The sequence below is a fragment of the Heteronotia binoei genome, chromosome 11 (genome assembly GCF_032191835.1).
Source record: "Heteronotia binoei isolate CCM8104 ecotype False Entrance Well chromosome 11, APGP_CSIRO_Hbin_v1, whole genome shotgun sequence".
Lineage (NCBI taxonomy): Eukaryota > Metazoa > Chordata > Lepidosauria > Squamata > Gekkonidae > Heteronotia > Heteronotia binoei.
In genome coordinates this window covers 34,976,450-35,000,934 of record NC_083233.1, presented here as the reverse complement: position 1 = coordinate 35,000,934, position 24,485 = coordinate 34,976,450, and the positions used below count along the sequence as shown (strand labels likewise).

Below are 24,485 nucleotides of genomic sequence, written 5' to 3'. Positions count from 1 at the left end.
GATGGATAATACCTGAAGGTCTGAGCTTTGAGCTGCAAGGAAAAAGGATTACAATTACAAGCACACAGGAACTGCGTAGTTTTTATGAAGAACATAAAGAATTTGCACCATGATGGATTACAAATTATTATCTTGGAATGTAAATGGACTAAATTCACCACAAAAAAGAAAGGCAACGTTTCATTGGATTAAAAAGCAAAATTGTAATATAGTTTGTTTACAAGAAGTGCATATCAAACAAAAGGATTACAAATTTTTATGGAATAAACAACTGGGACTAGAATTTTATTCATTGGCTGAACAGAAGAAAAGGGGAGTGATTTTCTATATTAAACAAGAATTGGAGCTGAAATTAGTGTTTAAAGATAAAGATGGAAGATTTGTAGCGGTAGAAATAATATTAAATGCAAAAAATCCGTTGTTATTGGGACTGTATGCACCAAATGGTGCAAAGGATGCTTTTTAAAAAGACATTATACAACAATTTGATGAACTGACTTATGACCAAGTTTTGATAATGGGGGACTTTAATGGAACAATTAAGAACACACTGGATAGATCTGGGGGTAAAAAAAAAAATAAGGAAGGAAAATTGCCAAAGTCTTTTTTTTAATTGGTCAAACAAGAAAATTTGGAGGATATATGGAGGAAATTTAATCCTGAAGTGCGGGACTATACCTTTTTTTCAGCAAGATATAAAACTTTTTCCAGAACTGACATGTTGTGGGGCACTAAAGACTTAGGCCTTATAACAAAGAAAATAGAGATTTTACCTAAAATTGGGGCTGACCATAACCCAATAATGTGAATTACAAAATTGTCTAAGAAGTTGAGAAGATGGAGATTGAATGAAGATTTACTACAGAAGAAATAGTGACATCTCTAGAAAATGAAACGAAAGCTTTCTTCCAAATAAACGATAAAGAGGATATAGAATTTCAGACGGTCTGGGATGCTTATAAAGCAGTAATGAGAGGAATATTGATTACACTGAATAACAAAGAAAAGAGGGCAAAAGAAAAACAGATGTTGGACATGCAAAATGAAATAAAGGAAAAAGAAGGGGAACTGAGAAAAAGGCCAAGGAAAAAGAAAATTATAAGGAAGATTACAATATTACAAATGCAAATGAGACATTTGTTAAATAAAGAACTGGAATGGAATCTGAAAAGATTGCAGCAGAAATCTTTCGAGGGAGCAAACAAACCCGGAAAATATTTGGCCTTGCAACTGAAGAAAAAGAGAGAAAGTAAAATTATTAATAAAATTGTGGTGGATGTAAGAGAGGTGGTAGATCAAGAAGGAATAAAAAGAGAATTCTTTAAGTATTATGCTAAGTTATTTAAAGGTGTTAAAATAAGGAAAGAAAAGATGGATGAGTACTTACAAAAGATAATAAAAGCACCTTAGCAGAAAATATGCGAAAAGTTTTGAACGATCGAATTGAAAAAATAGAAATTGAAGCAGCAATTAATGCAATGAAAAATGGAAAAGCACCTGGGCCAGATGGATATACAGCTAAAATTTTTAAAACCCTCAAAGAGGAGTTAATCCCAAAATTTCAGAAATTGATGAATATGATAAGAACAAAAGGGAAAATACCAAATACGTGGAAGGAAGTTGTTATTTCATTGATTCCAAAGGAAGATAGAGATGTTACGAACGTAAAAAATTATAGACCAATTTCATTATTAAATAATGACTATAAAATATATACAAGAATCTTGGCAGAACGGTTTAAACAATATTTGATAAATTTTATAAAGGAAGATCAAGCAGGGTTTCTTCCCAAAAGACAAATAAGAGACAATATCAGAACCGTAAATATTGTAGAATATTATGAAAGACATCCAGAAAAGGAAGTAGCATTATTCTTTGCGGACGCAGAGAAAGCATTTGACAATTTAAATTGGGATTTTATGTTTGCAGTAATGGAGAAAATGGAGCTGGGATAAAGCTTTATAAGAATGATAAAAGCAATATATACTGAACAACGTGCAAGGCTATGTATAAATGCTGATCTTACAGAAGACATGATAATTAGTAAAGGTACAAGACACGGTTGTCCACTTTCCCCACTGTTGTTTATAATGACTCTTGGAATATTACTGATGTAAATTCAAGAAGACAAAGAAATAGAAGTATTAAAAGTAAAAGGATTTACTTACAAATACAGAGCATTTGCAGATGATATAATGTTTATAAATGAAAACCCCATACAAGTCACACCTTTGTTGTTAGCCAAAATACAAGAATATGGGGAGTTGGCGGGACTTTGTATTAATAAAGAAAAATCAAAACTTCTATGTAAAAATATGCAAATAAATAAGCAACAAGAATTGCGGAGACTAACGGGCTGTGAAGTTACCTCCAAGGTAAAATATTTGGGTGTGGAGATAACAATGAAGAATATTGATTTGTTCAAAAATAATTATGAGAAGCTATGGCGTAAAATGGATGAAGATATGTTGAAGTGGAATAAACTTAATTTGTCACTGTTGGGTAGAATAGCCGCAATTAAAATGAATATTCTACCAAGAATAATGTATTTGTTACAAACTATTCCGATTGTGAAAGACAGTAAACAATTTAATAGATGGCAAAGAAAAATTTCAGAGTTTGTGTGGGTGGGGAAGAAACCAAGAATTAAAATGAAAATTTTAACAGATGCAAAAGAGAGAGGCGGATTTCAATTACCAGACTTAAAATTATATCATGAAGCAGTTTGCTTAGTATGGATAAAAGAATGGATAATGTTGTTAAACAAAAAACTCTTAGCGTTGGAAGGTCATGGAAATAAATTTGGCTGGCACACTTATATGTATTATGGGGAAAAAAAGATAGACGGCTTTTTCTCTCACCATTATATAAGAAACAGTTTGCTAAATACATGGATAAAATATAAGAAATTTGGAGATGAGAGAAAACCGTTATGGATAGTACCAGCCGAAGTGATAAAAATAACAGCTGAGACGGGTGAAGAAAAGTGGTTGTCATATAACCGTTAAGACAGAAAACCGTTATGGATAGTGCCAGCCGAAGTGATAAAAATAACAGCTGAGATGGGTGAAGAAAAGAAAATACAAAGTGGCAAAATAGAATTGAAAACTGCTGAAGAGCTGAATAATAAATATGATTGGTTTCAAATGCAACAAATAAAGAGCTTGGTGGAGAATGACATTAAAACTGAAGGAATAAGAAAAGAGCAAACAGAAATGGAAAAAGTTCTGCTTGGAGACAACGAAAAATTAATTTCAAAATTATATAAATTACTTTTAAAATGGTCTACGGAAGATGAAGTAGTGAAATCTCAAATGATTAAGTGGGCAATTAATGTAAATAAAGAAATACAGATGGAAACTTGGGAATATTTGTGGAAGAACTCTATGAAGCTTTCGACGTGTCATAGTATTAAAGAGAACTGTTTTAAAATGACGTATAGATAGTATATGACTCCTAAGAAATTGGCAAAGATGAATAATAAGATGTCAGACAGATGTTGGAAATGTAAAAAAACATGAAGGTTCTTTCTACCATATGTGGTGGACTTGTGAAAGAGCAAAAACGTATTGGCAGATGATTCAACAAGAAATTTCTAGGATCTTGGGATATGAATTTAAGAAAGTTGCAGAGACTTTTCTGTTGGGATTACAAATGGAAAAATTTCCAAAAGAAGATAGAACTATAATTTGGTACTTGCTTTCAGCTGCTAGGACATTATATGCGCAGTTGTGGAAGCAAGAAAAAATACCAGAGAAATGGGATTGGATTGTAAAAGTTATGACATGGAGTGAAATGGACAAATTAACAAGAATTTTAAGAGACTATGATTTAGAAGTTTTTAAGATGGAGTGGAAAAAGTTCAGAAGATACGTAGAAAAAGAGTGGAAAATAAAAAGACATTGGACAATTTTTGATTATGATTAAATCTTAGAAAAAAGAAGAATATTAATTTTTGTTTTTATTAGTTAAGGGTATCTTTAAACATTAGTACTTTAAGTAAATAACACCGGCGGGGGTCAAGTAACGGGGGGAGGGGTGGGTAGAAAGTAATATATGGGATAGATAAAAGAAATTATTAATGATGCAAGAAATATAATTTGTTACCATATGTTACCAAATAAAATTGTTTTAACCAGAAAATATTTAATAAACTTCATATATTTTTACAAAGGACTGGCCTCTTGTGTACATTGTCCTGGGAACTCTCAGGGTTCAGGCTTAGACTCCTTGGCAGCATGTGACAGGAAAGACCTTTCTCTGTCCAAGACCTTAAGGAGCTGCTGCTAGTCAGCATAGACAGTACTCGGCTAGATGGACCAATGGCTTGACTTGGTATAAGACATCATCATATGAGTTCATAACTGTCAGCACCACCAACTAATGGACAAATCTACAAATCAAAGCTCTAGCAATTTTACAGTGCAATTGATTTCAATCAGCTTAGACTGAAGGTACTGTGTATGGGACTGGAGTGTTCAAGAGGTTCCTCCCATTAGTTCCCCAGCTACCTTGATGCGCTTTCACTTCCTCACCATATCTTTAAAGCCAGCAAGGATTGCAGCTGTGATGATCCCTAAAAATAAGCCAACGATGTTCAATATGGTTGCTGACCACAGCAAATGGTAAAGATGGATGATGTCTTGACAGCTGCTGACATCGATGTATTCATAGTAGCCACCAGAAATCTCCACTCTGCTGTATGGAGAAATAGTATGTTTAAGAACCCCACACTTGCAGAATGCTTGAATAACAAAAAAGAAAATGTAACACAATGCATGTATAGGATAGCAGTCCCTTCACTTAAAATTAATACATGGTGGGGATGCTTTTCCTTGTATTCAGAAGCATCTTTGAGGACTCCTAGCTGATTAAACGGTGCCAAAATAAGGCATTTTTAAAGCCTAGATTAGGCAACGAATGTTTCATGGGATGGATTGCCACCAAAACTCACAGCCAGACAAGGCTACAAAATCATCCTGGGGAGAATTTTTTTTTTTCAAATGAGATGACCTTCCAATTGTTTGCTGCTTCTTCCCAGAATGCAGGTGCTTCTAATCTAACACCTACACCAATTAAACAAATGTCTGTGAACCTGTCAGCATCTAACACTAATGGCTGGCAAAAGAAAGTCTTGAGATCTTGACCTGGAAAATCTGTTTTCTTTCATTTTTAGGTTTCGTCACATTTAGCCTGATGAAGAGCTCTGATGAGTTCAAATATGGGTACAATGTTATGTGTCATTCTGGATGTCTCTAATAAAAGGTACTGCCTGAATTTTGCTTCTTGTTCTGGATTTTGAATGGGCAAATATGATGATTTACAACCTTTTTCTCAATAAGCCATGCCTCAGGCCCAAATTCTGATTTCTTTTCCCATTTTGATGCGAATGGCAGGTAAACAGGTTCACAGCCAGGATGAGTAGAGAAAATGTTCTATACAACAGGAAGATCTGAACAGTGTGACTGTATCCTGTTAGCTCCATGTCACTAAATTCTCTTCCATTCCAGGATCTTAAATTCAATTTACATGTTACTCACCTTCCACAATTATACAAGTCACAGCAGAAACAGGTGTTGGTTCTGATCTTAGGTGTGCAGGGGCCACGCTGCTGGAGAGGGCAGACTGTCTGTGTGAGCACAGAATGGAAGAATTCAGAGGGGAAACCACATTCTAAAAGGGATGGCAAGATATTCTTTAACACAATTCCAGCCTGCTCTGGCCTAGTTCTCACCGGTCTGATATGTGTATGTGTGGGGGGTAATCATACAGGTGAATATTTTTCCACACACAAATTATGTCCATCCACATAGAAAATTAGCATGTTGGGCTGGAAGTCCTTCCCCTTACATGCTAGTTTTCTGCATGTAAGGAAAAGCATCCAGCCATTCTTTATTTCAGAAGATATATGTGCCACTCTTGTTAACCACCAGGCTACAAGTGTGGCAAACAGCAATAAAAACTAAATAATCATAAATTGCCCAATAAAACACACCAGTCTCCCAGCCAACAGCTACAAAGCTAGTAAAACAGATAAAAATATAAAGAAAAGAGCTCATCTCCACTCTTTTGGTAGCAGCAAAATTAACTATTGCCTTAACTTGGAAAAATCCTATACACCAACTCTCACATTATGGCATTGTAAGATTTGGGAGCAATATGTGATGGCGAACATTACTGACCAAAAAAACAAATGAGAGTCTAATCCCTCACGCTCCAGCTTCGATGAGAAATGGTTTATTACTTGTCTGAACATGATGTAGTTCTGAAAGAAATGTAACCTCTAAATCTGTTATGATGACATCCAGGGCTTTTTTTTTTTTTTTAGCAAGAACGCAGTTTCAGCTGGCTTGGTGTCAGAAGGTGTGGCCTAATATGCAAATGAGCTCATGCTGGGCTTTTTTCTACAAAAAAGCCATGTGTGAAACAATGGTGACATCAAGGTGTGTGGCCTAATATGCAATGAGTTCCTGCTGGGCTTTTTCTACAAAAAAGGCCCTGATGGCATCTATGTTCATATAGCGTTCTGCTTGATAGTTTTTTAATTGTATTAACCTTTTTTTTACTACTATTGCTTTAGGATTCTTGTAATGGTTTTGATGACAATATATTATTGTTTTAGATATCAACCTTAGTTGCTTCATTTCTTTTTATCATTTGTTTGCTGTATTGTTGGAAGTTGAATTGAAATATTTATAATAATTTTTTTAAAAAAGAGAATGGAAAAGGTGCATAGACTAGAAAGGCTGGTTCCTGCAGTCCAGACAAGCAGCACTTTTGCCAGTCTGTTCAACCTGAGCTTTCTGCTTGTTTGTGAGGCAGCAAATGATGGGACACCACTGCAATCACTCACCTCTGGCGGGGCTGTGCTTTTCGAAAAGTAGTGGCATCGTCCAGCATACAGTGGCCTAAGGTCCTGTAAAAAGAAACAGAAAATAATACTGGGTTGGTTTTACCTCCAAAATGGTGAGGAAAAAGCAGTTCCAGCCTGTAATACGTATATTACTCCATTGGACAGTTGCTTGAAAGACTATATTTTCACACTTCTTTCCCCATGCTGTAAGGAAGCACAAAAAGAAAGCCTCACTGGAACTGCCAATCATCAATAGAGAGCCAGTTTGGCATAGCACAGACTCTTACCTGGGAGAACCAGGTTTGATTCCCCACCCCTCCACACACACCTGCTGATATGATCTTGAGTCAGTCAGAAGCTCTCACAGAGCTGTTCTGCTTAAAAGCAGTTCTGGAAGAGCTCTCGCAAGTCCACCTACCTCACAGGGTGTCTGTTGTGCGGAAAGGAAGGGAAGGGAGATTGTAAGCTGCTCTGAGACTCCTTTGAGTAGTAAAGGGCAGGGTGTAAATCTAGTCTCTTCTCTTCTTCTTTTTCTAATGTCCAGCCATGCACTCATGACCATCACCAGCATATAAATGTCCATCAGGACTTATAAGATATATGCAGTGACAAATATTTTGACTTTACTGCAGAGGAAAGGTTTTTATTTTCGTGCATTACATTTGTATCTCTTCTGCTAAGCCAGGGGTCCTCAAACTATGGCCGGCGGGCCAGATGCGGCCCGCTGAGGACGTTTATGCAGCCCGCCGGGTTATGGCAAAATCAGACCGGAAGTGACGTTCGACCTAAACTCACGTTAGCAACGCACACTTCCGGCACTGGGCTGAGGCGGCGGAGACAGAGTGTGAGGTGATACCGAGGTGAGGTGAGTTCCCAGGCTGGGGTGTGTGGTGTGGGGAAGGGAGAGAGATGCAGAAGATGGAGAACTGACGGCCCGCGGCCTTGTACAGTAATGGCAGTCCGGCCCTCCAACAGTCTGAGGGACAGTGGACTGACCCCTATTTAAAAAGTTTGAGGACCCCTGTGCTAAGCAGTGCAGAGTAGTGCTGTTAGCCCCTTTCATCCTCACAACAACTCCACAAGGTAGACTAGGTTGAGTCTGAGATTGAATACCAATCTCAAAGCAAGTTATGTGGCAAAACGAGAAATTAGAATGCAATACTGTTATGTATGTGGACTCAAGTGAAGACTTTGGGTGTGCTTGCCGGGCTCATTGGAGCCATACGGACTGAGCTTGGGAACTTGGGAACAAAGGGCTGTAGGATCTAAATCTCTGCAGTCCTAGACCAATCACAAGCCCCCACCGGTTTGAATGACCCAATGATGTGCTAGTGCAGGAATCCAGAGATGTATATAAGTTGGGCCAGTAGGCCCCATTCCCAGTCTTGTAATGTAGCCCTATCCTATAGCATGTCTATTAAAGAGCTTATGATCACGCAACTGGCGACTCCTCCATGCATAGAACCCACTATATTATAAATACGTTATGTCCAATATGCCCCAAGGAGAACTCTGTCTGCAGAAGGCTACAAGGGGAGATTGGGAGAGGATGTTAAAACAAAATAAAAATGATGGAAGATCCGAGCTTTGATCTGAAGCAACGAGAGAGAGGTACCCTCAGGTAGGAACACCAGACATCAGGGGCATCAAGGAGACTGGATACAGTTGTGTATGAGATCAGGAGATCTTTAGCCGAGGGTAACCTGGCTTGGTAGGATGCAATAAGGAAATAAGGGCAGAAAGCCCTCAACTGTCCTATCCCTTTCTTTGTTCTCTCTCTACTGTCCATTTAGTATATATGCTCCTTGGAAAGAGGCCTGTTTACAACTTGCATATTTGGCTTATGGTATTCTATAAAGCAGGGGTGGCCAACGGTAACTCTCCAGATGTGTTTTGCCTACAACTCCCATCAGCCCCAGCCATTGGCCATGCTGGCTGGGGCTGATGGGAGTTGTAGACAAAAAAACATCTGGAGAGCTACCATTGGCCACCCCTGCATAAAGCAACATGTAATATGAAAAATACCCACTTATCTACCTAAAACTTAGGATATAAGTCTTGCTACTGAGCATTTTCACATGAAGAGAAAAGACAACTAAGGGGGGATACATTTACCAAACTATGTGGGAGGGAGGGGAGAAAATGGATAAAGACAACTTTTTCTCACTATGCCATAGTTCTTTTGTAGTGAATAGTATTCGAATTGGCAGGGAGCACCCAATGCAGTTAATGGGCAGTAGCTTCAGGATAGACAAAAAGGAATTTTTGTTTTACTGACAGGCTGAAAATGTTTCTATTCTGCTTCTCTTTCAAAAGATCTGAGATAGCTTCCAAGAAAAACAACCATAAAGACATCAAATTTAAAATGTACAAAGAATTAAAAACAAATTAAGAACAATACAGATGCTGCTCTGGAGACCCGAACTGGTTCTAACATTTTAAAAGTCCGTTCAAACAAAAATACAAACAATTTTTTAAGCTAAAGGAAGTATTTCCTCATTCAACAAGTAATTACATTGTGGAATTCTATGCCAGTGGATGTAGTGATGCTGGCCACAAGAATAGAAGGGGATTACACAGATTCATGTAGGATAGGTCCATTAGTGGCTACTGGCTGTAGTAACTGATGCCAATCTCTGAACTTCTGGTGCTAGGATACAACATAAAGGAGAGGTGATGGCCTCTGTGTCCAGTTTGTTGGTCCTCCTGGGCAACTGGTAGGCCACAGTGCTGGACCAGATGGGCTACTGGTCTAATCTCATGCTATTATGTATAATCCACTGCTGAAGGACCACCTTTCTGATTCCTAAAATACTCTCGTCTCTCTCCTCTGGTGAACCACAGTAACAGCCTCACTGCCCACGCTTATGTAGTTTTGCATTAAACAAAATGGCTACAATATACTTTGGCAGGGCTTTTTTTTGTAGAAAAAGCCCAGCAGGGATTCATTTGCATATTAGGCCACACCCCTGACATCACCATTGTTTCACACAGGGCTTTTCTGTAGGAAAAAAAAGCAGGAACTTATTTGTATATTAGGCCACACCCCTGATACCAAGCCAGCTAGAACTGCATTCCTGTGCATTCCTGCTCAAAAAAAGCCCTGTACTTTGACATTTTCAGTATCAAGAGCACTCTTTCAGGGCTCAACTACATGGTACGGATTACAGGCCTGACCCATGTCTGCCTTGGGACTGGTCAAACCAAAGACATGCTGAGAGTTGAGACCTTAGAGCCCCCAATAATTTTTGAAAAGTAACTCTCAGGTGCATGGGGGCCTGATCAGAATTGGGCCAGCAGCATTCCCCACGGGGCAGTCTTCACCCTTTTTCCTGCACCACTTTCATGACCTAATATGACCCCAAGGAGCTATCTGTCTCTTTGGGGAGACTTGTGTGACCCATCAGTACATGTTGACTTCCCCAACGAGGCAAACAGTAGCTTCCTTGGGATTTGTCTTGGGTCAGGAAAATAGTGTGTTGGTGGTGAGCCTCCCAGTCTTCTCCCTATAAACCACAATCCCAGTTTGAATGAGAGTCCCACATGACTGGGAAGAAAATTACAAGCATGGGACTTCCAGCATGTCTGCTCAACAGGGCAGACCCATAAACAGTGTAATGTCCAGTTAGACCCTCAGTGTGGGACCTGGCCTGAAAGGGCTTGAAATGCTGCTTCTTTTTAGGGTTGCCAAGTCAAATTCAAGAAAAATCTGGGAATATCCTGGAGCCAGGAGACTTTGGGGGTGGAGCCAGGAGACATTGGGGGTTGAGCCAGGAGCAAGGTTGTGACAAGCATAATTGAACTCCAAAGGGAGTTCTGGTCATCACATTTAAAGGGACCGCACACCTTTTAAATGCCTTCCCGCCATTGGAAATAATGAAGGATAGGGGCACCTACTTTTGGGGCTCATAGAATTGGACCCCCTTGTCCAATCCTTTTGAAACTTGGAGGGTACTCGAGGGAGAGGTACTGAATGCTATGCTCAAAATTTGGTGCCTCTACCTCAAACAACAGCCGCCCCAGAGCCCCAGATACCTGCAGATCAATTTTCTATTATACCCTATGAGAATTGGTCTCCATAGGGAATAATGGCGTGCCCAGCAGACATTTCCCTCCCATCCCTGCTTTCTGGTGACCCTGAAGTGGGGGGAAGGGCCTCCAAACCAAGGTATCCCCTGCCCCCCACCTGGGGATTGGCACTCCTAGCTGCTTGCATAGATCAGGCCTTATTCTGCTTCCTGTCCAACATCTGGGGTTTCACCAGGCACTGCCAACATGAAAGCAAGCACGTTTTCAGAACCATGTGAATGAGAAACTTGATTCTTCTTTCCTTTACAAGAACAACCAAGACGCTCCAGAAACTGGACTGTACGCTTAATAACACTACCTGCATCTTTTCTGCACTCTTGTGGGATCATGGTGCACACGCTCACATTGCTGTCGACAGGTTAAGAGGGAACAAGGGGACTGGCATGCAGAGCTATGTGGACAATACTTACAATGTGTCTGGCAGCAAAGACACCATCAACAATGGCGCAGCAGAAAGCAGCCAGGACTCCAAAGCTGATGAACACTATGGATGCCACCAGCTGTGGAAAAGATAAAGCTACATATATGTAATCATCTGCTTCAATACAAAACTGTGAGCTGAAACACTCACCCACAGAAGGAGCAGGTTTATTAAAACAACATCTGCTATTCAGTAGCTTTTATAAAGCATCTGCTTCTTCAAAGCTGCCCCAAGTTATGTTTATGCACAAAAACCTCACAAAAATATACAGTTGCCCGATACAGAACCAGACCATTGATCCATCCAGTCCAAAATGATTTATTACTGTGACTGGCAACAGTTCTCCAAGGTTTTTCTGAGGCTTGTTACATGGGGGGTGGGTGGGAAGGAACCCAAGAGTTTCTGCACTTGACACATGGGCTCCACTGCAATGGGAATGTACACTCCATCTGAAGCAGGCACTTAGCTGCATCCAGTTCCATCCATGTTCCGACTATGATCATATTCATTCCATTCATTTTGCTTATTATTGGTTCACATTTGCAACTGAAGAAAGCAGAGCTCTGAATATGTGCTGTGTCACAGAACTATGTTGCTTTTTCCCTTTCTCCTCCTCATTCTTCTAGTGCTGCTAATTCATATTAGGTTTCCTACTGGACCTTAAGTGAAAACTTGTGCACAGGAAGGGTGAGAAGAAGGTATAAATTTATGAAGGAAAGGGATTAGGGACTGAGAACAGTAAAAATGACCAGTGGAAATCATACCCAGAATCTTGTCTGACTGTAGGAATTACTTAGCCTGGACTGGGGGAGGGGGGGGAACAAAAGCATCTCCACAATCATAAGGACTAGTGATGTAGCTTTTAAAACTATGAGAGAATGGAAATATGAATGCATGAGCTCAAGATTCCTTTTTAAAAGCCAATTTCTATTTAACTGCAGTTGCATTTCATAGCAAGCTGTTGCTCCTGCCCTTTGATATTCCTGAGGTTAAAAAAAAGCTTATCAAAGAAAAAAAAATGTAAATATATTCTGTGTACAGATTAATGATAAGGAATCTGACACTCTGAATCCTGCTGTGTCCCACCAATATTTAAATACAAAGTTGAACAAAGCTTCAGGGCCTTCAGATATAAATAATATTTTAAAAATAATTTCTGGCTTTGTTTGTCATATCTTCAGGAAATCACTTCTGCCATCAAAATTCTGTCCTTTCCCTGTCAGAGCATAGCAAAACCATCTCCCTATGAAAGGCATGACTGTAAGTGGCGATTTTGGAATGGACTGATGGTTAAGCTAGTCCAGGGAAGTATCAACCATGCCAACCACAAGTGTTTGTCTCCTGAAAAGTAAGAAGACCCCAGATTGGCAATCAGGCTATTCAGATTTGCAAAGCATGGAAGAGACTATCATCTTTACAATATTGATCCCTACATGGGGGAGCTACAATTATTCAGGCACACAGGGTCTTGAACCATTAGCCCTGAGGATCCGGGACCAGTTCCTTACAGCATTGGAGCTACAAGACAGAGGATGCAACTGAAGGCAGTTCATGGAGAGTGCTCTCACATGACCACATGAAGCTGCCTTATACTGAATCAGACCAGGTTAGTATGTCTGCTCAGACTGGCAGTGTCTCAGGCAAAGGTCTTTCATGTTACCTGCTACTTGATTCTTAGCTGGAAGTGCTGGGGATTGAACCTGGAACCTTCTGCATGCCAAGCAGATGCTCTACCACTGTGGACTCTCAGTTCAATTTAGGATGCTGTCACTGCAGCTCAGAATCCTCTTTGTCTGGAGAATCAGTTGATACCAGAAAGACTATCCCATGCTGCTAAGTGATATACAGCTCTCAGATCTGTGGCATTCTCTCAGGCAGGGAAATAAATCACTGCCAAAGCCACTGGGTTATCCTTCCGCATTGCTAGACTACCAGTTGTCTTTTTGACTACTACCTGCCCAATTACTGCCCAGCTATCTTCAGAGCTGCTAAGAAGGGGGTGACTGGTTTCTGGGAACTCTGGTTACCCTGAGGGCTCATGGAACTGGGTAGGCAATATGATAGACTTTCCTATGACATCTGAGCTAGATCTGGATGAAATGAGAGGAGCCCAGTGGGAATCTCTGTCTGAAGGCCTGAAGCGTTGCTCAGTACACTTGGCTGTGTGTTCCAAGGTATTTGCTGGTCCTCAGCTGACAAAAAATGGTAATGGACATATTAGAATAAATCTCATTCTAATTCACTGGAAATTTTCCTATAACACAGGCAGCTGTTTCTGAATGGGTGCTCCCTGCAGACACAAAAGTGATGCCTCCTAGGTTATTTGAAGCACCTTCTGCTCCTATGAAGTAAAGGAAAACCAGACCTGGCTTTTTGCTTTGGGGAAAGAAGCAAACAAACAGGCACCAGGACAAGCTGGCACACTAGGGAATCACTGGCATAACTAAGCTTTCTGTTGAGGCTGGTAACAGGCCTTCTTTTCCCATCACAAATTTTCCTGCTCAGCCACCTTAAGACACATTCCCAAAGAACCACTGTGTTCCCATAACACAGTTTGCAACCCACAGGTCTACTGTATTCTGAATTGTTCTTTGCTTAACTAGAACTTTAAAAACATGCACACGGGTCAACCTGAAGTCATGCCGTCACTTTAGAAGGGGCATGAGTGGAATTTTGGATGGCCGTAATACGATCCTAGTACTAATGCAGCATGCCCTTGCTCTAACTTATCATAAACCAGCTTCTAGGCTGCCACGGGAATATTTTCAAGAGATGAGTCTGGGCTGATTCTTAGGGTGTTCTAGGAATGTTTGAAATAGGGAACCACCTGGGAGCGATATTATCCGGCTGCATTCCATGCTGCAAAGAAGTGGTAGAGCAGATATAGGAGGTAATCATGGCTGAATACAGACACCCATTTTCTAAACAGCAAATTAACAACTGTGTGTAGAAAGCCTACTTGGTAAGCCAGTTGCCTATTCCGTCCTGCCAAAAGAGGATAATTTTGCCATACTTCTGTACATGATCAGAAATCCTAGGAAACAGTAAAGTCTCCCTTATTGTTTTCTATGTGGCTGCAGAAGATAAGCACACCAAAAAGGTTTCATGCCTTCCACTCAGAGGCTCAAGGTCACTGGGGAAAAAAACATGGAAGAGACATAGGGGTTTCTGTGACTGTATAAAGGAGCTCACCGCAACTCCTTAGCTGCTTGCTGGTAAATTAACAAAACAAATACCTTTGCAACCATTCAACTTACCATTTGCCTTTTATTTTCTATCAAATTCGATCCAATAATTCCAAGAAACGAGCCCAAGCCAAGCTGAAAGGCAACAATTTGCAATGTTCAGTGTTACAACTGACCCCATCTTAGTTGTTTAGCACAGAGAAAAGATTACAAGCAAGACTTTTTTTTTTAAAAAAATACACAGTGCTATTCCAACACTTCAACTTAGAAACCTTTAAAATTCCAAGTAAAGAATATTTCTAAAATTAATAACTGGATCACCAAGGGATTGTAATAGCATTTCAGTTTTTTATAGGTGGACATTACTGCCAGCATGTTATGACAGCATCATTTACAAATTAGGCAGTGAATGAATGTGTTGTTATTACAGGCTGACAGCTTCAGCACTAATCTGAGTAGCTCAAGCCACCTGAAAGCAAAGCTGCCAACTGAGCCAAAGGCAAATTAGAGAATTTTAACTTTGACCTGGGCGTTCATCTCCAGAATCCCACTGTTAATACATATAAATGTACTTGGCATCTTTCATGACAGCCGTGGGACTAACAGTTGATTCCTGCTCGATACAGCACAGCATAGGACTGTACTCTGATGGAAACTCAGTTCTAGTGTTGGAAGTATGCCCTATCACCTGCACCTAAAGCAGCAAAGAAAGCCCTTATGTTATCTAGGAGCACCAATGCACATTGCTTCAACAAACAAACAAAAAACACCAAGGAAGGCAAAAATCAGCTGGCACATGCAGCTATGCCAACACAGGCTTGAGCCAGCTAAGAGTTTCCACAACAGGTTCAGCTTCGCTTTATACTTTTGGAGGAAAGCAGGGTAGAGTTAGATGTTTGCCTGGCACAATATGGCACTGTACATATTGTGATGCTCTGCTCTAGCAATGACAAGTTGCAAGAGAGGACAGGGTCAGGCTGCAAATGAAGTTGCTTCCACACTTCTCTTTTGGTCTGAAACAGTCATAGTTTGTTGCATTTGGTTTTTACAGAGAATCTAGATAGTCCTGCTCCCAAATGGATTAATTTCAGTGCTATCCTTACTGTCCTCCCACCTTTCTTCAAACTTGGTTTAGGGTAATTTTTTGCAACTACAAAACAATATTGAATATTCTTATGGCTACTGACCTTTAAACTTTGCTGATTTATTTCAGACCTGGTTTCCTTATCTATTCAGTTATTTCCTGCTTACTTTTGGTGGACCCAGAATTCCTGAATTAATTATCAGTTCTCAGCACTTCTTTCAACAGGATTAAAAATAACATTAAGTAGGCCTCTTCATAATCTCTTGTTCAAGCTGAAGCCCTGCAAAACATGGAAAATTTCTGCGGTCTGAACATTAAAGCCAAACTAACAGTGACTCAGAGAGAGAGAGAGAGAGATAAGCGTAGATGGGAGTCCGTTCACAGGTGCAAGTACGATCAGACCGAAGAAGTATGATCAGACCGAAATATTTCAAGGCCATTCTGCCTGCAGGTTCTATCACTTAACACAAAGATTTATGGCAGTTTGTTAATTAGATTTCATGTAACCATAAAACGCCAGATACCAATTGGCAATCTCACCTGATTGGTTATTTCACCTGGTTGGCAACACCAATGGTCAACTGGGTTACATCATTGGGCTTTCTTTTGATTTGCTCAGGGCTTTTTTTCTGGAAAAAGAGGTGCTGGAACTTTCTAGAGGGAAATAAAGGAGGAAAACATGGGTGCCCCTCATGAACTTTTAAACTTATTTTTTGAGAAATTTCTTTCCACAAAGAGATTCCAAGCTGTGTTCCCCCAGGAAAAAAAGCCCTGGATTTGCTAGCCTGAATCATGCTGTCGGAGGCTGTGATGCATAAAGCAAGATGCTTCATTCTAGTTTGAGTACACTTAGCTGTAATTTGGAGATTTTACCATAGCTTGAGTGCTAGCTTAACTCTTGTTTTTTGACCTAAGGCCTTGCTTGTGGATACTTTGAATGGGGTGGTCTAGGAACAAGAGTTAAGCTAGCACTCAAGCTATGGTAAAATCTTCATGTTGGTTTTGGACTTTGAAATCTCCTGTTGGTTTTGGACTTTGAAACTACCTTGGACTCTGCCTTGTTAAGTAATTTCTGGATTAGAGAAACATTCTTTTGTTAGTTTCTAGAACTAACTATTTAGCATTGTCACTGTGCTTGCATTTGTACATTCCTACACATTATTTTAATAAGGTGTATTAATAATATTCTGATGTGTTCTTGCACTCCAGAGTCTGAATCTAGTACGTTGGCCTGACCAGGCCAGCTACAGCTACCAAAGTAGCTTATTTTGAAGACACACCCTGAGTGTGCAACCTTACAGGGTGAGTGGGTTTTGTTTGCTGCCCAGTCCTTTTGACATTATGAATCCACAAAAAAATAAATGAGTAATTGTTAAAGAAAAGCAGTAATTAAAACATCCACCCTCTCCAAAGACCAAAAACTAATAGTTAAGGATCAATGTGGGAATCCTACAGCCAGGAGGAGTTATCAAGAAGTTACTAATTAAACAGAGAAACAGAATTGCTGTAAAAAAAGGGACAATTTAAACGAACAGTTGCAGAGAGAATTGGAGTCTTTGTTGAATGGAATCTATTTCCCAGTATATGTAGCGTAGAATTTTGCCTGTGTGATAGACATTTCTGGAATTTTATGTGGAATGTAATGCTATATTAATTCTGCATGCAGCTGACTGTAAAAGAGGAACAGCTAAGCAGTGTAAAAGAATCCTAGCATGGAAGCAACCTCAGAGAAGGTTTCTACAGAATTTTTTGCACATTCAAAGTGGTATAATAATAATACTGATGATGATCCTAACTCATGTTTCCTAACCTTTCTTAACATGCTGATCAAAGCAATTACTTGCACATGCAAATGAGTCTTCAAAAATGAATCACCACAGAATAGAACTTGCATAGCAGCCAACATTTACTCAAATGCAATACTTTTCAAGGGGGGCAGTGAAATTCACACATACAGCTGCCAGTCACAAAGTGCAATCAGGAGACATACATGCACATCTTAGATGTCGATCATTCTCCTGTATCCATCATCTACCAGAACCATGTGCCAATTAGGTTAAAACGCATAGGACCTCAGAGCAGTCAAGGTCCCTAGAGGCTACCTGTCCATCAGATGTGTGCAGGGTGACTGACAGCAAGCCACTTGCTTCCTCCAGCAGCATCCTTGCCCTTTTAAGCAGACTACCAAGGACGCCTGGGATGCTATGCAGAGGAAGGCAGTGGCAAATAATCTCTGCTCATCTCTTACAATGAAAACCCCATGAGTTGGTTGTGACTTGATAGAAATAATTATTATAACATCATCTCTCTACATAGCCTCTCTGTGGCTAATGTACTCTGTTGAATTTGCCGCCACCTGACAATAATTCTGGTTCATTTCCTCTCTTTTATGTGGACTGAATTTATGGCCTTTTATGTTGCATTTTGTTTTAAGCCTTGTTCTTCACTTTGAGAATCATTTGCTACTAAAAATGAATTATCTAAATGATTCTCAAGAAGAGAAATAATCATGACAAACAGCAGAATTCCCCGGACACATGCAGACACCGTGTGGTGCAATAGTTAGAATGGAGGACTAGGACAGCTCTGGTTCAAATCCCTACTTGGCTGTGAAGTTCACCAGGTGACTAGTCACTCAGACTGATTCCGCATTAGCCTTTGTCCTGGTCTCGTTCTCAGCTCTCAAGTTTGTGTAGGGCAGGGAGAAAACAGGGAACACACAGCCCTGCTCCAGGGATGCTAATGAAGAATCCAGGAAAAAGAGCCGCCAACAGAAGAGAGGCAAGTTCTAAGTGTGGAATTTATTTGTCTAACTTACCTCCTAGGATCACAATGAAGAAAAGCAGAAAACCATATGACACCCCAGGTCTCCTACTCAGTTGAGAATGACTGCTTCCAAGCCTGGTTCATAATGCCTGTTCACATCTTAGAAAACTATTCCACTGATAGAATAGGCCACTGTCTGAAGACTGAGCTTTTCTTGGCACTTAAACACAACACTCCTCAACGGAGACAGTTCATAACAGAGAACTGACCCTTAAGCTAGTCAAAACATGCTAAAATAAGGAACATACTCTACCAAAGATATCTTTCTGTCACTCAGAATGTACTGTCCAGAATCTCACATCTTGTTAAGAAATTGTAATGGATCAAATGAATCTAAAATTATTTGAGCTACCAAGTGCTGCCCTATATGCTACCTGTTGCAGCCTGGGATCAGGACTGCACACACTGATATTTGAGGAGCAAATGTTGGGCTCGCCCTTCCTTTTTACTGAGAATTGAACAGAGATGTTTTGGGGAGTTTCCTCTGTGGCCCTGAAGAATGGCAGCAAAATCATTTTGACCTGATAATACCAGAATGGAAATATTTGCTGCAAAGCATATCTCTATTGCAAGGAGAGTACAGCGCATCTATGAGGGATATAGAGAATCCACAAGATGTGAAAACCCAGCTAGTCCAAGTATACGCAAGACAGCCCAGCAATGGATTGGTATCTTCTCACATGCACAAAGCTTTCTCAAGTCACTGTGTGTTTTTGGTCACTTCACTTAAACAAAAGGAGCTGGCATGAAGACCCAGTGATCGTACTACAAGTTTAGCAGCTAAGCAGCATATACATGCTGGGACATCACCTGATGCTTGCCACATCATGGGTAGATAGCTGCAGAAATCATAGATATGACAGATACGGACAGAACATTTCTATGGTCTCATGTCACCTCAACCACAATGCTCTTCATGGATTCAGTGCAAATGTTGCCATCCAGTATGCTGTAAGCGGGGCAGAGGAATCAAGTGCAGTAGATGCACACAGGAACCAAGTCAAGTGTCTGTTATTGTAATACAATTTAGGGCGGCTTTTCATATTCTGTGCTACTCATTGTGTCAGCATAGGTCTGACTGACGCATATACATTCACTGCTCATCAGCTGTAGAATTCAGTGATGATGGGTTGCATGTATGAATAGGCCATCACAGGTTAATTAATGTAGATGCAATTTTTTACTTTGCCCCCTGTGGACTCAGACAGGTCACACAGAAAATGATCAAACACTGGGTAAACTGAGTGATCTACATGCAGGTGTGAATGACTGCTGACTCAAAAGAGATATCCCTGTCATGACATTTTGTTGCACTGCTGGTTCAGCGGCAAGTTTCCAAGCCAGGACATTTTAGGAGGATCCCATTGATTTCCAGCTAGAGTAGATTTCCTTTAGTTGGGTTAGAACATCCTGGGATGGTAAAGGACTGGGGCTTAAATCTGCCAGGATCAGTCCTGTAAGAGGAAAATCCCACCCTCCTTCTGCATTCTGATGAATCCACTTCTCTAGCATATGGTGATGAAAACAACAACAAGGCAAGTGGAGCATGGGAGAAATACAGTTGGTAGGTCAGTTCATACATGAAAGTTCATAACTGGATGATGGCCTCATTCAGTGGTCACTTGAGTGTGTAAATGAACCATCACAGATTTAACACCACACAAAGAATGTCCACTTCAGCTTAAGCGTACCAGTGGAGTCCATTCAGACACCCCTCATCATCCTGGGTACACTCCCCAAGTGTGGAAAACTCAGAAATGTCCATATTCCTGTGAACCAGCCCCACACAAACTGCAAGTGAACTGACTCCACTGAAAGGCATGGCTTTTGAGGTGATCCAAGGAGATACTGATGTTCCAGCCAAGATGTTACATAGGTGACAGTCCCTTCACTTCACGTATCTAAGTCATTGTACTGGAGACAGTAAGCAATGAACACAGAAGTGTGAATGGGTGTGTGTCTAAGAAAACAGAACATTCAACACAAGCAGATGCAAATGAACAGACATAGACAATTAAAAGACATGCTCATCCTTTTGGAAAGTTTGCTGTGACTTCACAGGCAACAAAGCTTCTAGACCTACCTAGGTGTTCTATACTTACAATAACCCCCGAGTAATAACCTCCAACAGTCACATTTTGGGTTCTTGTAGTAGCAGCAAGACCAACCGTAAGAATTAATACAGACACAATGAGAAGAGTCACCGTTACGTAGAGGGAATTTCTTTTTCTTCTATTGAAAGACCCTAGAAACACACATACAAGAATTGGCTAATTCCATCAGCATGGAGATGCACAGCTTACCCACTCCCATGCTTTCTTGGCTTGTCTGGTTTCTCTGTTCAGGTCATACAAGATGGCTCACTTTAACACTTAAATTCTAATACAAAGGCAAGAGCTGTGCTTTGCCATTGCACTGCTGATTTTCACGGACTGTGGATTTGCTGCCTAATGATGCAATGCCTCAGGACGTTCGCTTGCACAAACCCTACTGAAACAAAGAGTAGCCACATAAGAACATGGCTATGCTCTCATGCAGTGTCCATTCAGCCTCAACAGACAAGCTATGGAACCTAAGAAGCATCCCTAAAAATTTCACAATAATAAAAAAATCCTCCTAGAATAGGTCTGCAGAATTTGTGACCTAAACAAGCTAATCAGAGCCTGCAGACCTTATGATTGTGGCCTGCTGAGTGTATGCCTGACAATGTCAGTTGCATGCAAGGCGGAAAACTGGAGAGTTTTCCAACGCACTAACTGTGGGCAGGCTGCTGCAATGGCTAAACTTCTCATGCTTCCTGCTGATAAATCTACTCCCCCCGCTTTTACTTGAGTGTAACATCAGTCAGCACTGCATCAGTTTGCTGGGCAGAACCACCATCAAGGGGGCACGGGCAACTCCCACCCTTAGCAGAAAGCATTGGAAGGCAGCTGTTGATGCCTCAGTCACTAGCAGTGAGTAAAGCATTCTGTTGCCAACCAGTTGGTCACCCTCAGTAGAAGTCATGCTGCAGATACCAGTAAGGGCAACTGGCCAATCAGCCACTGTTCATTAGCACCGATTGAGACATCTTTCTCTCCCCCACTCCACTTCTTTGCACTTGCACTATAGCTGCAGCCATCAGTTTTGGCTTATGAACTTTTTTGCCAGATAATGCTGTGTGCGTGTAGAGGGAAAGCAAAAGGAGACAATAGTGTCCTGTGAAGATCCTTCAATTATATCTAGCTAATTAATGCACAGGTGGTGGGAAGATCAAGCCTTCTGAATCAGATTGAGTCAAATCTGGCCTTGTGGTCCAGCCTTCTGCAACCAAGGAAATTCCAAGAGTTTAACAGAGCACCCAAAGTAGCCGAATCAAAATATTCAGTCCAGTTATTTGAACCAGCTCTTTAAAATAGGCTGGTTTAAAATGAAATCCATATTTAACACAGACACATTTTAAGAGATTGTATGTGCAGACTCTTTAACACTGTGATCCCCACCATAAAGGAGCCTCAGGAGGTGGGGGTCTCTCCTTCACTGGATTTTTTTAAACAAAGGCTTGATGGCCATCTGACAGCAATGCTGATTCTGTGGACTCAGGCAGATCATGAGGAGGGCAGGAAGGGTTGCATCAGTGCTTAGTTCTCATGGCCTTTTTTTACACACCCAGGAAAATGCTGTTCCCCACTTTGAGATCAGTCAGCAATTTTTCTCCAGGCCAGTTTGGCCAGGGATGATGATGATATTGGATTTATATCCTGCTATACTCTGAATCTCAGAGCGGTCACAATCTCCTTTACCTCCCCCCACCAACAAACAACCTGTGAGGTAGGTGGGGCTGAGAGAGCTCTTACAGCAGCTGCCCTTTCAAGGACAACTCCTACAAGAGCTATGGTTGACCCAAGGCCATTCCAGCAGCTGCAAGTGGAGGAGTGGGGAATCAAACCCGGTTTCCCAGACAAGAGTCCTCGCACTTAACCACTATATCATACTGGATCCTGGAGTCCCCTCCCCCAATTTTCTGGGTATGAAGCAGGTGTCACTGTGTGTGGTGGGGGGAGAGGTATTTATGAATATCCTCCACTGTGCAGGGGGTTGGACTAGGTGACCCTAGAGGTCCCTTCCAGCTCTATGATTCTATTATGTTATGCTGCCCACCAAAGCATTTCCTGGCAGTCATATAAAGAACTAATCCTGGCTTTCCTCTACCATACCTCATTGGAACAAGAGGTGCTTCAGCCCAGGAGGCAACACTATTATGTCTGTTTGGGTCACCCATTTGAGAAAGTGCCTCCATCATAGGATAATGCTTTGCCTGGAATATTGTGTGGAACATTTTGTTTAACAGTTCGCAGTTTCCCTCACACGCAGCCATTCTGTTGTGGTGCCATCTACCTGGTCTCTAGATTCCAAAAGTGCCCCCTGGTTCAGTGAGGTGGGAGACTTTTGTCTTGGTCCTCCAAAGAACACACTGAGAAAAAGTAAGCTTTGACAGTGTAATACAATAAACCAGAAGCAGTATCATCTGACATTAAATTTATATTTATTGTATTTATATTCCTCCTTTCTTCCCCACTTTTCTTTCATGGAGTGAAAGGAACTTACACAGAATTCCTGGAAGCTCTCTCATCCAAGGACTGACCAGACCCAGATCTGTTGATCTGCAAGGCTATAGTACATCTTATTCCCTGTATCCATACCTTGGGACTTCTGAAGTCAAGCATCATAAATATGACACAACAGGCCATGTATGAATACTTAAACCATCATCCAAAGAACATGGGCATGAAGAAATGCAATTTTGCCCAGCAGTTACTTGCCTTTGTTTCTGGAAAGTTTAGGGAATTCAGTCTGAAAGAAACTTATCTAGCTTAATAATAATAATAATAATAATAATAATAATAATAATAATAATAATAATAAATTTATTTTTGTATCCCGCCCTCCCCCACCAAAGGCAGGCTCAGGGCGGCTCACAGACATGGAACAACCATGATTTCAGTAAAATACAAGCAATACAATAAGACAAATTAAAATACAATTAATTTACAGTTGTAAATTAGGTTAAAATTAGATAAAACAGCTGTTATGTATTAATAATTAAGGTGCTACAATTCACAGTCATATATAAGATGGCTAAAAGTCAATTTAGCCGGGTTCTATCTTGAAAGCGAGCTGAAAGAGGGTGGTTTTGCAAGCCCTGCGGAACTGATTCAGGTCCCGCAGGGCTCGCACAACCTCTGGAAGTTGATTCCACCATCGGGGGGCCATTGTTGAGAAGGCTTGCTCCCTCGTTGTTTTCAGTCTAGCCTCTCTTGGTCCAGGGATTTTAAAAAGGTTTTGGGAACTGGATCTCAGTGCTCTCTGGGGAACATATGGGGAGAGGCGGTCCCTAAGGTAGGCAGGTCCTCGGCCATATAGGGCTTTAAAGGTAATAACCAGCACCTTATAGCGAACACGATACACAACCGGCAGCCAGTGCAGATTCCGCAGCCCAGGCTGCACGTGTCCTTAGTGCATGAACAGAGAAAGTATCCTTATGCATGAACAGAGAAAGCCAAAAGGAAATCGTTCCTTTCATACTTGCTGCCATATATAGCAGTGCTGTCCTATGTAAAATTACACTCTCCTAAATCCATTAGAGACTACGTGTTTAGAAGGGTGTAATTCACTGTGAATTCTGTAGGGCAAGAGACATTCAAGCAGCAGCACCTGAAGCGGAACATCACCCACCTCCTCCCTGCTTTGGCACTTGGGACATTATAGCCATGAAATCCTAAGGAACATTTTCTAACTGGGAAGGGAGCCCCATTGAAAGCAATGCAGTCTATCTGAGTGGCAACTTAAACCACAGTTTAAACCAGTGCTTTAAACCAATATGTCCTGCCTGTAAGTGTCTCTGTGCTGTCTAAGTAGAGCAACCAAAACAGGATTGTCTACAAGGTCATGATCCAACCATCTTCCAAGTAGCCTCACCCCAGCTTAACTGGTTGTTCTTCCAGCATGGCTCTTTCTCCTTCAATTGGAGGAAAGCTTCAGTCAAAA

At 40.9% G+C, this 24,485-nt stretch overlaps 1 protein-coding gene across 3 annotated transcripts in view; it reads right to left on the bottom strand.

Moving 5' to 3' along the window:
* The window catches only part of LOC132579690 (transmembrane protein 255A-like), a 32,262-nt gene that overhangs the window by 6,000 nt on the left and 1,777 nt on the right, over positions 1–24,485 (bottom strand). Inside the window, exons 2-7 of one of the 3 annotated variants that reach the window (XM_060250227.1) lie at positions 20,561–20,703; positions 14,621–14,683; positions 11,353–11,442; positions 6,854–6,916; positions 5,541–5,629; positions 4,536–4,698 (exon numbers count right to left, since the gene is read on the bottom strand). In XM_060250227.1, the coding sequence (XP_060106210.1) occupies positions 4,536–4,698; positions 5,541–5,629; positions 6,854–6,916; positions 11,353–11,442; positions 14,621–14,683; positions 20,561–20,703 (611 nt within the window). The remainder of the gene's footprint in view (positions 1–4,535; positions 4,699–5,540; positions 5,630–6,853; positions 6,917–11,352; positions 11,443–14,620; positions 14,684–20,560; positions 20,704–24,485) is intronic. The other 2 variants (XM_060250228.1, XM_060250229.1) reach the window with 2 other exon arrangements.